General features: G+C 37.0%; 1 protein-coding gene across 6 annotated transcripts in view; it reads left to right on the top strand.

Moving 5' to 3' along the window:
• VPS45 (vacuolar protein sorting 45 homolog) overlaps nucleotides 1–14,066 on the top strand; it is a 60,829-nt gene that overhangs the window by 30,907 nt on the left and 15,856 nt on the right. For 4 of the 6 annotated variants that reach the window (XM_008514884.2, XM_008514886.2, XM_070607173.1 and 1 more), the window contains one exon: nucleotides 5,310–5,441. In XM_008514884.2, the coding sequence (XP_008513106.1) occupies nucleotides 5,310–5,441 (132 nt within the window). Of the gene's footprint in view, nucleotides 1–144; nucleotides 3,466–5,309; nucleotides 5,442–14,066 lie in introns of those variants that run through there. The other 2 variants (XM_070607175.1, XM_008514889.2) reach the window with 1 other exon arrangement.

Genomic DNA, 14,066 nt, shown 5'->3' with positions numbered 1-14,066 from the left:
AGTTGTCCCTCAGCTTAAAGAGCATTGTATGTGGAATCTGACTGTAAAAAATACTCATTTTCTGAGAAAAACTCATTTCAGTGGTAGGATTTTATTATCTGAATGCTGTAACTACCTTTTTTTTTTTTTCTGTTTTCCATCTAGGCTGACCCCCAGATAGTCACAGCAGAGAGTAAACTATTGGTAGAGTGTCCTCTATCTCCTTGACCGCACATTCTTACAGCGTTGGATTTTTTTTCCCACAGAACTCATCCTTTAATGAATGTTAAACCCATTGTGACTGTACTTTAGAAGCCATTATTATCTCATATCATTGGTACTTCTAGAACCAATATAGTGGGAAGAATTAAAATTGTACATCCTTAGAACTTTAGTGTTAAAATGAAATTGTGTATATCCATGAGGGTAATACTATGGTAAAAGTTGCAAGGACGCATGCCAGTTTTTAAAATGACAGCCAACTGTAGCCTACTTGATCCCCTTCCCTATGAAATATATCCCTAAAGATCCTGACAAGAACTGAACTTGAGTTTTAGCTGTTCGTATTCTCCTTCCTCTTCTGTAGAAATATTAGTAAGAATTGAAACAACACATATCACTTGGAAACAAAGAAGAGAACCTGTATTTTGCCTGAATAGTCAGTGGCTGAATAAGTGAGAGTTCATTATACTTGGCAGAAAAATATCACTATCATTATTGTACAGCTCTTCCTAAGCAAATGACCTTTCTCCACAAAAGGAAGCTGGCCAGTATCTGGAGGCAAGGACTTGAAGGAAAAGCTAGATAGTGTAGAAGATTTTAGTGATTCATGGACAGTGGTAATGCTTTCCTGTAAGTTGGTAAAGAAACTCTTTCCTGCAGCCTAAAGCACCAGATTAGTATTGGATTAATAATTTAGCCTGAAGATTTGTATCTGCTTCTTTGCGCTACTAGAGGAAATCATGCACTTTATAGATTAGTGCCACTACAGATTCATTGTTCCTAACCTCACTTGGGCCTTCAGGGATACCCAGTCAAACTTTTACGTATCCTTAGTTATATCTTTGTCTCAATCTCTGCATCAGTTTTGAATGTTTCCCTTCTCTCCATATCACCTAACCCACCCCAGCCCACACAGTGTTTCCTACTTCACAGAGAAAAAAATTTGTCTGTCAGACGTTAACCCCTTCAATGGCCAGCTTCTCTATTTATAAACTTATTTACGTGTACCTACCTTTTTCTCCTTCCTCCATTCTAAAGGAAATATATGCTTTTTTCCTATTTAGAACTAATCTCTCTGCCAGCACTCGTTTTAGACTTCTACCATCTCTTCTGAAGCCCTTCTCTTGGTTATTTGCCTATATTTTCAGCTTCTCCTACTCTAACTACTTTCCCACAGGCTATAAGCATCCTCAAGTTTCTCCTATTAAACATGTAATAAATTTAAAGCGCTTCAGCCTGGATTCTCCTCTAACCTATCTCCTTCCCTTCACAGTTAGGCTTCTTGGATAAAGTCACTGTCTTCACTTCTCACCTCTTCAGTCCATGTACCCTGGCTTCTTACTCCACTCTGATACACTAAAACTTTTCTTGCAAAATCACATTGCGAGAATGTGCACAGTGGTCTCTTTCAGTCCTCACTGTATTTACCCCACTACTGCATTTAACACCGTTAACCATTCTATTCTTGAAACTCCTGTGTCCCTTGGCCTCTCCCTTCTAGGTCTCCTCCTACCTTTCTGACAATTTGCTTCTCAGTTGCCTTTGCTGGCTACTCTTCTTGCTTATCCTATAGATGTCAAAGACTCTTCCAAAACTCTGTCTTTTGGTTTTCTTCTCATTCTACATAATCTCCCAAGGTAGAACTCATCTATTTCCATGGCTTTAGCTGCCCCCTGTATTCAGGGTAATCATCACGCCTGAATATCCAGATGTCTAGTGGCCATCTCCATTGGAATGTTCCACGGGCATCTCAGACATAACATGTTTTTGTCTTAGTTTCAGTAAATCAGTCTTCCTTTCTTCCCTCTCAGACCTAAACCACCATACCTACTCACCAAAACCAGAAAACTTAAAGTTGTCATGGACCCTTCCTTTATCCTCATCTTCCACATTTAATCATTGACCACACACTGAAGAGTCTACATTTTTTGTGTCTACTGTATCAGTCTTTCCTCTCCAATTCTGGTATTTCTTTAGTTCCTATTTTCATCATATCTTCCTAGAAGTCTTACAGTAGTGTTTTGTTCTCCAGCTTTTCCCAACAGGAACCCCCAATTCATTCTCACACAGCACCGAAATTATCCTTCAAAAAAGCAAATTTGTTTATGGTAACCTGTTAAAACCCTTCAGTGATTGCCCCATGGCCTATAAGATTCAAGGCTTTCCATGACCTGGCTTCCGCTTACTTCTCCCTCTCTTTCTCTCACTGTGTCCCCAACTTATATGCTTCACTGCAGCCAGAAAGGAGGAGTTAGGATGACTCCAAAGCTTTTGTCCTAAGCAACTGAAAGGATAGAATGGCCATCAACTAAGATGGGGAAAGCTATAGGTAAAAAAAGCCTGGAGGAGAAGAGTAGGGATTTGAACATGTTGAATTGAGAAATCTGTTAAACATGCAAGTGGAAATGTCGAAGTAGACAGATATTTAAGTCTTGCGTTTAGGAGAGAGGTCTGGGCTGGAGACAGATTTTGGAGTCATCGGCAGATAGATGTATTTAAAACCACAAAACTGGGTGAGATCATCTAGGGAAGTGCTGTTCAATAGAACTTTCTACAATGATGAAAATGTGCTATATCTATGCTATCTAATAAGGTAGCCACTAGCCGCATGTGACTGTTGAGCACTTGAAATGTGGCTAATTCTACTGAGGAACTGATTTTTCATTTTATTTTAACAATTTAAATGCAAATAGCCATGTGTAGCTAGTGGCTACTGCATTGGACAGAGCAGATCTAGGGAGTAAGTGTAGAGCAAGAAGAAAGGAAAACCGATGACTGGGCTCTGGACACTCCACCATTAAGAGTTTAGGGAGATGAGGCGAGGCCGTCAAGGGACACTGAAAAATAGCAACTAGTGAAGTAGGAAAAAAACCAAGAATGTGATCTCCTGGAAACCAAGTGAAGAAAGTATATCAAGGAGAAGCAAGTGATCAGCTTAGTCAGTTTAGAAGGACCAATATATATACACACACACACACACACACACACACACACACCCCTAGATAATATCCCTGAGAGGATACTTAAGACATGAGTAAGAGTGTTTGCCTCTAGAAAGAAATGAGGGTGCAAGAGGACCAAGGTGAAAGGGAAACTTGCTTTATTTTTTTTTTTTTACAGTGTACCCTTTTGTATTTTATACAACATGCAAACATTTACCTAGTCAAAAACAGTACATTTTAAAATAATAAAACATGATTGTAGAATATATAACAGTATGTAACTCTAAAAGCATTATGGTATTAAACACATTGTTTCTGGTGAGTGGTCTTGAATGAATCTTATTTTGTCTGAAATAAATTTAGTGTTTCAGAGACGTGATTTTAAGATCCAAGTTGACATGGAAGTGTCATGATTGACTCTCTACCTAATAATTGCAAAGTAATTCATTTTCTTCATTGGGAACCTTTCATTTGGTATTGGCAATTCAGAGATTATCACAACATTTTTACTTTTGTTTTTGAAGAAGATTAGCCCTGAGCTAACATCTGCTGCCAATCCTCCTCTTTTTGCTGAGGAAGATTGGCCCTGAGCGAACATCCGTGCCCATCTTCCTCTACTTTATATGTGGGACACCAACCACAGCATGGCTTGCCAAGAGGTGCCATGTCTGCACCAGGGATCCGAACCAGTGAACCCTGGGCTGCAGAGAAGTGGAACATGCGCACTTAACCGCTGCGCCACCGGGCCAGCCCCCAGAACATTTTTAAATAGCTGCAGTATCTGATTCTGTTTCCATGAAGTCCCACAAGAACAAATACTCTCTCAGTTAAATCCTTCATGGTATTTTAGAAAGAGATAGAGAGACAGAAAGGAAATTTTGGGGTTTTTTCCCATAATTTATACATAGGCGTGTATAGCTCTTGATTAAAGAGGTTTCTTTTTAGTTTTGTGCTATAACTTCCAAAATGGATGCTTCTGCTTGTTGTAGTTTTAAATCAACATCCAATAAGTGATTTAACAAAATTACCTGCCTACTAAGATTAAGTAATTTTATCTTCTTTTGATGGCATGAGAAAAGAAAAACAAGGCAAACTTTAACAGTTTTGAAAATAATATGATCTCCTTCTTGTTGATATCTACAGAAGGAGCTAATAGGAAGACCACTCACTTTTATGAAGCCATTTTGATAAAGATTGAAACAGTGAAACTACAAAGTCCTGCCCAAATGAGGCTATCGACTGAGCTGTCTCAGCATGTCCAGTATCAAAACTACACCCACAGGTTTTTTTGTTTGTTTCCATGGTGTCTTTTTCTCGGTTTATCAAAGGATTTAGGAACAAAGATTTTAAGAAGAGGTGAAGTTCCTAGGGGCTGGCCCCGTGGCCGAGTGGTTAAGTTCGCGCGCTCCGCTGCAGGCGGGCCAGTGTTTCGTCAGTTCGAATCCTGGGCGCGGACATGGCACTGCTTATCAGACCACGCTGAGGCAGTGTCCCACATGCCACAACTAGAAGAACCCACAACGAAGAATACACAACTATGTACCGGGGGGCTTTGGGGAGAAAAAGGAAAAAATAAAATCTTAAAAAAGAGGTGAAGTTCCTAGAAGCACTGTTAATTTGTGTGTCTCCTTTTTTTACACTCAAAATATTAAATGTTTCTAGTTCCTATGTTTTGGGAACATCCAAATATGCCAATGCTTTCCAAAATACTTTGAGGTCCTTGGACAGAGGCCATTGTAATGACACTGTACTAAGTATTTGACAAAGGGCTTATTCTTAAGGGGGATGTGTAGTACAAGCATATATTACTGCTATATTAATATCATGTCACAGTGAAGGACTCTGCAGCCTCTTAAATATGAAAGAATATTGCCACATTTGGTTCCAGCGAACACTATTGTGCTATTCTGAAATCCACAGCACAGAAATTATAAGACATCCGCTCATAAACAGAAAGCAAATCACTATTCAGCATTTTCTGCTCTACTTCCTGCCAATTTCAGATAATTAAAACTTTTTTTAAACCTTTTATTCTATTCTGCTTTAATTCTGCTTCCTTCACCAAAAAAGAAAGATTTAGAGATCAAAACTGTGTATATAATAGTAACAAATCTTTGCCCTTTTTTCCTTCTTATCCCATGATATTAACTTTCTTCGTTATTGCAGACCTCAGGATATCATTGTGTTTGTAATTGGAGGAGCCACCTATGAAGAGGCTCTAACAGTTTATAACCTGAACCGTACCACTCCTGGAGTGAGGATTGTCCTGGGAGGAACCACGGTGCACAACACGAAAAGGTAAGAGAGAACGTTCAGTCCTACAACTCTGTCCCCTTTCCCAGAGATTAAAGCTTAAATTCCCTTAAAGTAGGAAAAGTAAGGTCAGTGCTGACCAAACTGCTGTACACCAAAATGCATCAGTTCATAGAATAATGTAGAGTTTATGTGAGATGAAGGATCTATACTCCGTTAGGTTCATAAATCACTTAATTAGGTCAGAGACCCGGAGAGTAAGGACCGAATGGCCCTATTAACAATTTATGTTTCCTATGTTCAAAGAAGGAGAAATCTAATAGCCACAAACTGGCACTTAGAAAATACCTGAACATCAAGGTATTGAATTCTGTGGGTTTTTCTATTTTGTTGATTAATTACATTTCATTCAGAAGTATTTAGTAGGGGCCGGCCCTGTGGCCGAGTGGTTAAGTTTGCACTTTCAGCTTCTGCGGTCCAGGGTTTCATGCATTAGGATCCTGGGCACGGACACGGCACGGCTCCTCAAGCTGTGCTGAGGCGGCGTCCCACATAGCACAACCAGAAGGACCTACAACTAGAATATACAACTGTATCCTTGGGGCTTTGGGGAGAAGAAGAAAAAAAGAAGAAGATTGGCAGCAATGTAGCTCAGGTGCCAATCTTTAAAAAGAAAAAAGTATTTAGTAAGAAGAATACAAAGATAAATAAGATAAAAATCCTACCTCAAGTAAGTCGTTGTCTATTAGGAAAGATAAATATAAAAAAAACAAGAAAATAAGTGCCTAGAGAGACAGGAAAAAGAGCCATGGATTCTCAAAGTGGTTAAAAGAAATGAGCAAATGTTTCATGGAGAAGGTTGTGTATAAGCTGAGGCTTGGGTGGAAAATGGACATATGGAGGGAGAGCACATTCTAGGCAGTTAACCACATGAAGACGTTATGGCAAGCTGTAGGCAACATGCACAGAAGAAGAATAGCAAGTAGTCAACTAGCTGGAATGTGTAATAAGTGAAAAGTTGATTGAATGCCATAATTGTGGAAGGCCTTAAATTCTAAGCTGAGGAATTTCTACTTTGTTGTGTAGAAAATGAGGAATTGTTGAAAGCTTTTAAGCAATAAAATTACAAGAGGGTCACAAAATTTTAGGAAGATTAATTTGGAAGCTAAGAGTAGGAAAACAGAGGAGGAGACTAGAGAACCATAGCATGATAGTTGAATTTAATGATTGGGGACCCTGAGAGATCCATGCTGAGCCATGTATACATAGATACATTGAGAGTCATTAGAGATGTTTGTGTACTTTTTCACTTTGTATTATTATTTGGCTTTTTAATATAAATTTTTCCCTTTATTATGGAAATAGTATATACTTATTCCAAAATTTTTTTAATTCAGAAAATATAAAGAGGAAAAAAAACCTCCCATAATCTAACCACTGTTACATTTTGATCTTTTCAGACTTTTTTTTCTAAGCCTGTATAAACATGTATGTGAAGGTATGGACAGAAAGGGATCTCATTGTACATTCTGTTTTATAACCTGCACTTTGCAGTCTATCATGTAAACATCTCTTAGAGTTAAATATATAATCATTCATTCATTAAACAAATATTAATTGAATTGTAAGATTGCCTGGGTTTGAATCCCGACTTTCCCTCTTACTATTTTCATGAACTTAGGCAAATTGCTTAACCTGTGTCAGTTTCCGGAGCACATTGGCCATATATATATTTCTTTTATGAATTGCCAGTTCATATTCTTTGCCCATTTTGAAATTGGGGTATTCCGTTTTCTTCCTAAAATGTTTAAGAATTATATCTGTTTAATGAGGGATATTGACCTTTTGTCCGTTATATATTTTGCAGATCTTTTTCCTGTATTTGATGTTTTGTTTTATATTATTTGTAGTTTTTTGTTGTATAAAAGTTTTATTTTATTTTATTTCATTTTTTACTTTTATATGGGCAAAGCTACCAGTGATTTCTGCCTTTGGTGTCATGCTTAGAAAGTTCTTTCCCAGCCAAGATTATGTAAATACTAACTTCTATTTTTTCCATTATTTTTAGGACTTATATTTAAAGTTATATCTTAATAACCTGTCAATTTTATTTTGGTGTAAATTGTGCAGTAAAGTTTCCTTTTATAACTTTTACAGAAATATTCCATACACATACTTCATTACATACAGAAAAGTATACAAATGAATAGCACACACCTCAATGAAATATCACAAAATGAATGCATCTATGTAACTACCATCCAGATCAAGTAATAGAATGTTACCAGCACCTCCAGAAGCCTCTCTTACGCGTCATGCCTCCTCCTTGTCACAACTCCACACAAAGTAATCACTATTATGATTTCTTTTACCATAGATTACTTTTACCTCTCCTTAAAAGATGCTTGTTGAATGAATGAAGAAACAGAGGTTAAAATTAGTCTTTTTCTACCTTTCTCACAAATAATACGAGGATCTTAGAATGATCCTTAGAAAGATCTCTAATCACCTTCCTACCAATTTACAAGCCATTATTGACTAGCATTTTGGTTCCACTTTATTTTTATAATCCTCAAATTAATCATTATTATTATTTTCAATAGTCAATATTTGTTTAGATTTGCCCACGTATTTGCCCTTTTCCGCCCCGCTCTCTTGTCCTGGCTCTTCTTTCTGATCCAATTGTATTCTTACTAAAGAACATTCTTTAGTACTTCTTTCAGCTATTCATCAGCTTTCTTTCATCCTGGCCCTTTTTTCTGATCCAGTTGTCTTCTTATGAAAGAATGTCCTTTAGCAGCTTGTCAGCTGATGTTTTTGTCTAAAAATATCTTATTTAGTTAACTTTAGAATTTCAGATTGATAGTTGTTTCTCAGCACTTAAAAGTCAGAATACAATGGAATACTATTTTCAGTTGTTGCTGTTAAGACGTCTACTCTCAATATAATTGGTTTTCATTTGTAGGCAATGTTTTCTTCTCTGATTCTTTTAAGATTATTTTTTGTCTTTGGTGTGTTTGTTTCAGTATCATGTATCTAAATGTGGTTTTAGTTTTATTTATTCTACTTGATAAGAAAATTCATGTTTGGCATAATTTCTGGAGATTTTCCAGTCATTATTTCTTTGAATATTGCCTCTTTTCTATGTCCTCTGTTCTCCCCTTCTGGAACTCCTATGAGCTACATGTTAGACCTTCATCTGTTCTTGTTTCTTAACCTCTCATTTATATTATCTGTTATCTCTGTGTTCTGCCTTCTGTGTAATTTTTTCAGATCAGTATTCCAGTTCGATAATTTTCTCTTCAGCTATTTCTAATCTGTGTTTAATTTGTCCATTCAGTTTTTAATTTCAAAGACTATATTTTCATGCCTATACCTTCTATTTGCTTCTTTTTCAAATTTTCCTGATGTTTTTATTAATTTCTTCTTTCCTCATGTTTTCAAATCCTTCATTTTTCTTTAACCACATTAATTCTATAATCTGAACTACTTAGAAGTCTAATTCTGCTGTTGTGTCTCCTGACATTAGCTCATGATGAATCATTTCCACATGTGTTCTGTAATTTTGGATTCTGAGTTATATTAAACAACATTTTATCTGTGGGACTCTTGAGGGGCCTATGTTGAAAGTATATCTCTTCTGCATAGTTTTTCTTTCATTTAGGCCAGGTACCCAAAGAGTATTATCAGTTTGGAAGTATTTTTTAATGTTAATTTCTGTACTAAAGGGTTTCTGAGCCATGCAGAGCCATATCAGTTTATTTTCAAGTTTCCTTGTTATCTCCCTGTGCAAACAGAAGATTTTTGGATTTTTTATTCCATCTTTTCAGTGAGGGCCTCCACATTATGCAGAAGACTCAATTATAATTTCCTTTCTTACTGAGACCTAAGCCCTGTCTGCTGACCCTCTGTGGCTGTTAAAATACAGTGCCCTTGTTTATGAACATTGGCACATCCCTGTTGGGTAGTCACAGCATCACTTTATACTTATCAAGCTAAGATTTTGGTTCCCTTTGTTTGATGACTCTTGGAGATTTTCCTTAGTTTCTTAAGAGCTTAACTATTCATTTAAAAGGAGATTTGTCATTTTTTATCCATCATTTCTATGTTTTTTATTGCAAGAGAATTTTTGCCTTATCTGGTCTGCTTTAATTCCAGAAATGGAAGTGTCAGTGTAGTTATGATCTTGGGAGAGTATAAAATCATAGTGACATTATGTGAAATTTAATTTGAAAACTATTAGTTGATATTATTTGGAAGGGTAGCCCTGCATCCTAAAATGTCAGACTGAGGCTTTTGTACCTAATTCAGTAATCAATGTGGTACCATTGAATATTGTTGAGCACAGGAGTGACATAATACTATTACAAGCATTTTTTTTTCAAGTTTCTCCCTTTGCTCCTGCTGCTAATAAAAATGATAATCATAGTTAATATTTATTGAGCATCTAGTATATGCTGCGGACTGTAGTAAGTACTTTACATAGTCATTTAATCCTTATGTAAAGTATGTACTATTATTAACTCCACTATATATGGAAACCGAGTCACAGAGAGGTTAAATAACTTGCCCAAGTAATGATTAATAAGAGAGAGTGCCACAACTGGAAGCCAGCATCCATGCTTTTAATCACTATGCATTTCCTTCCTAAGTGTCACTTGAATGCCTGATACTGTATTGTTCTCTAAATAATATTTAATAATTTAAGGTTCAAAAAGTTTTCTTTATTACTTGATGGCCATATAGGATTTTATTTTCTTAATCTAAATGAATTCTCTCAGGTATGTATGTATAATTATGTGCTTTTAAATAGGTTTTAATATCAGGATTCAAAAAAACTAATTGACCCCTAAATAATCCTTCTGAGAGATAATATTTCCCGCTGAGTATTTGTAGCCCCATGGCCAGTGCCTAAGAACTGTAGCATCTTCTCTTTAACTTGAAATATTAGAGTTTAAAACTAAACATCTATATCTCAATTTTAAAAATGTGTTGGATTCAGGGGTGGGCCCTGTGGCTGAGTGGTTGAGTTCGCCCGCTGTGCTTCAGTGGCCCAGGGTTTCACCGGTTCAAATCCTGGGCACAGACTCATCAAGCCATGCTGAGGTGGCATCCCACATGCCACAACTAGAAGGACCCACAACTAAAAGTACACCAACTATGTACCGGGGGACTTTGGGACGAAAAAGGAAAAATAAAATCTTTTAAAAAAAATGTGTTGGATTTAGATAGATAGATTAGCAAAGATTTTTATATATTTCTTTGTAATTTTGTCATATTACATACAAACAAAAATGCATATATTTTCAGATGTGTTTGGCTAATTAATAGTACTGTGAATAAAACTGCATTTTACTATTAAAAAAATTTTTTTAATTATTGGTTTTTTTTTTTTGAGGAAGATTACCCCTGAGCTAGCATCTGCTGCCAGTCCTCTTTTTGCTGAGGAAGACTGGCCCTGAGCTAACATCCGTGCCCATTTTCTCCACTTTATATGTAGGACGCCTACCACAGCATGGCTTGCCAAGCAGTGCCATGTCCACACCAGGGATCCGAGCCAGCAAACCCCGGGCTGCCAAAGTGGAACATGTGCACTTAACCGCTGTGCCACTGGGTGGGCCCTAAAAATTGTTTTTAAAAACTAAACCTAGGTTTTTCCTTAAATTAGTGTCTCAGTTCCTGAGAAGATAATCTTTTATGTAAAATTAAGAACATAAGGCAGCTTTGCAAAAGCTTTAGACTAGATTCTTCCAAGTAGCCAGCTTTGGTATTTCTTTGTCTGACCTAACCGTATGCTAAGCAGTACACTGAATTACATTTGAGCGGATATTCTTGGCAATAGAAGGCTCAATAAAATCTTCAACGAGATTGTTCACTGTCCCCTGACCAATGAAACTTTTAGAAAAGGGAGTTGCTATGGTAATTGCCAACCCGCAAAAATTTTAGTTAATGTTTGCAAAACATAAATGATCCAATATCAAGTTTTTATAATTTACTTTCATAAATATACCCTTGAGCCAGTAAGTAAATAGTGAAATTTATCACTATCTGTGAGAAGAGTGGGAGTTTTATTTCAGAGAGCAGTTATTGTAAAGGCTTAAGTAGGTGAAAGCAACATAGTTTCAGCTTTTAGTGGAAAGGCTCAATTCTCATGATGAATGTGGGCTACCTTGGGTATTACTAGTGTGTTGAGTATGTTCACAACTCTTAATCCTAGATTCTCAGTAAGTGGAAAAGTTAATATTTTTTTAAATCAGTTTTATACCTGAATATAGTATAGCTGCTGTGAACTAGCCATAAAAACCTTGATATGGGGGAGAAAAAGCTGAGTAATTTGTTTCTATGAATTTTAGGGTTTAATTTTTGTGGGAAGTTTGTTTGTGCAATTTCCTATGTGATACATAGGTTATTTCTTAAGGAAAAGTCCTAAGCAATAAGTGACAAAGACACAGCTGTGACCTCAGGAGCGCTACAGCACAGAAGTAGTATTTTGAGAGAATATGGCAATCGGGAACAGAGTATACTTTTAGATGTGCCCTGATAAGTACACTCTTTTATACTTGGAATCATGTAGAATATGGCATGGGCTGCCCCACAAGGATTTGGCTTAGTGGCTGTCCCAATGAATAGGAAAGAAATCATCTTGGAGCTGGCACTTGATGTGCTGATATAGAAGCAACTATCCTTCCAGAGTGGGAAATGCCTAATGCAGGATATCTCTGAGACACAGGTCACTTGATTTCTCTGATCTCTTAAATAAAATCTGAGATCACTACAGATTTATTCTGTAATCAGATTCCAGCACCACCACTTACTAGTTTATGATTTGGAGCAAGATACTGAATGTAATAGGTAGGTAGGTCAGTTGGTCTCCTGCATCCTAGAAAATTATGTGTACCCTTACCTCTTAGATAGCAATTTTAACAACTTCATCCTGGGATACCTTCTATTTCTAAAGTACAGTGAAGTTGGCTTTACTGTGAATTGAAATAAAATCTTAGTTGTAGACAATACCAAAAAATAAAGAATAGGAAGCAATTCTTTCCTTCCCTCCCTGGTATATTTCCAGAAATGAATGTAAATTTTGGTGATCTCTCACCTGGGCCTGTTTATAAGTAAGTTTCATCTTAAGCCAGAAGGTGCCTGAAGATATACGTCCCTTAGATTTTAAAAGGAAATATACATTAGTTGAATCTGAAATTCAACTTGCCATTCAAAGTTATAATTTAAGCTGCTCTTTCTTAAGTACCTTATTTCTTTAAAACAGTTCTTTTGTGACAATATTTTTCACTGATTCAATCACTGGTGACAATGAAGCAGAGTTCTACAGGCTTTCTGGAGTTATATGATTTGTTTCTATAGCGCCTGCTCTGATCAGGTGCAGTTGTAGTTAATCTTTGTTTAGATTAAACACTATTTAAAATAGAAGGCGTGTATTTGCTACTAAGACACCAAGGAACTTTGCAGAAGCTAATTATCTCCTTAGCAACATTCTTAATAAAATTGCCTTCTGAGTAAAGAGAGGCTGTCAATATTTTCTTCTCTCTCCATAGCCAAATGAAGTTTACTATGAATTTTGTATTGTTTTCTCTTCTTCTTTTGTGCATAATGAAATACAAAGAAATGAAAGATAATAACCAATCACAGGGACCTCTTTAAAGGCATAACTTTCATGCTTTTTGAAGGCAGAGAACCTGCCTTGAAAAAGGTTCTGGGTAGTGGATTCAGACCTGGACATACGCAAGGGCGTGCCCAAGCAATCAGTCCATCATGTCTCTGGCAGCCGTGCAGGTTTGCAGTGTGCAGGCTGTCATCTCCTGTCTCCAGGTTTGCCCTTCTTATGGAATTACTTCCCTCTCTTACTACTTCCCTGTTTGTTTGTCTCTGTCATACTGGCCTAATATATCCTCAGTTGGGGGAAATAAGTCAAATTTCAACTTCTAAGAATTATAGATGACATGAGTTATTCTATAGCACCACAGATATTTTCACCAACATCTGTGTGGAACACTCAGAAGTCATATTTCCCTAGTAATGAGTTCTAGAATAGATAAATATTTATTGTACAAATGAGAACAGCATAAAGTCAATAGTTCTTTCACTCATTCAGCAAATGTTTACAGAGCATTGGGATACCTCCACGAATTAAACAAAGATCCTAACCCTCATGAAGCTTACATTTTAATGCAGAGGAAGACAGAAATAAATAACAAACTTAATAAATAAGAAAATCAGAAGGTAATAAATGCTATGGGAGAATAAAGCAGAGCAGGGTAAAGGGAAATCAGCAGTACATGGGGGCAGCAGGGGTAAGTCACACTACTCAGTATGGTGTCAGAAAAGGCCTCATTAAGAAGAGATTTGAGCAGAGACTTGCAGGAGGTGAAGGAGTGAGCCAAACTGACAGGGAGAAGAGCATCCCAGGCACAGCAAGAGCTGTATCCTAAGGCAGATCATGCAGTGTGTCCAAGGAGACTGGAGAGCCTGGGGTGGAATGAGCAAGAGGAAAAGTAAAGGGAAATGCAGTAGAGAGGGATCTGGGGCCTGACGGTGGAGGACCTAGACTGCTGGAGGACTGGTTTTCACTGTGAGTTAGCATTGTAGGATTTAGGTTCTTTTTTTCCTTTTTTTTTTTTTTTTTTTTTTTGCTGAGGAAGATTCGCCCTGAAC

This window comes from Equus przewalskii, unplaced genomic scaffold (genome assembly GCF_037783145.1).
Source record: "Equus przewalskii isolate Varuska unplaced genomic scaffold, EquPr2 ChrUn-10, whole genome shotgun sequence".
Taxonomy (NCBI): domain Eukaryota; kingdom Metazoa; phylum Chordata; class Mammalia; order Perissodactyla; family Equidae; genus Equus; species Equus przewalskii.
The sequence above is the reverse complement of the archived record's forward strand: the minus strand, read 5'-3'. Positions and strand labels throughout refer to the sequence as shown.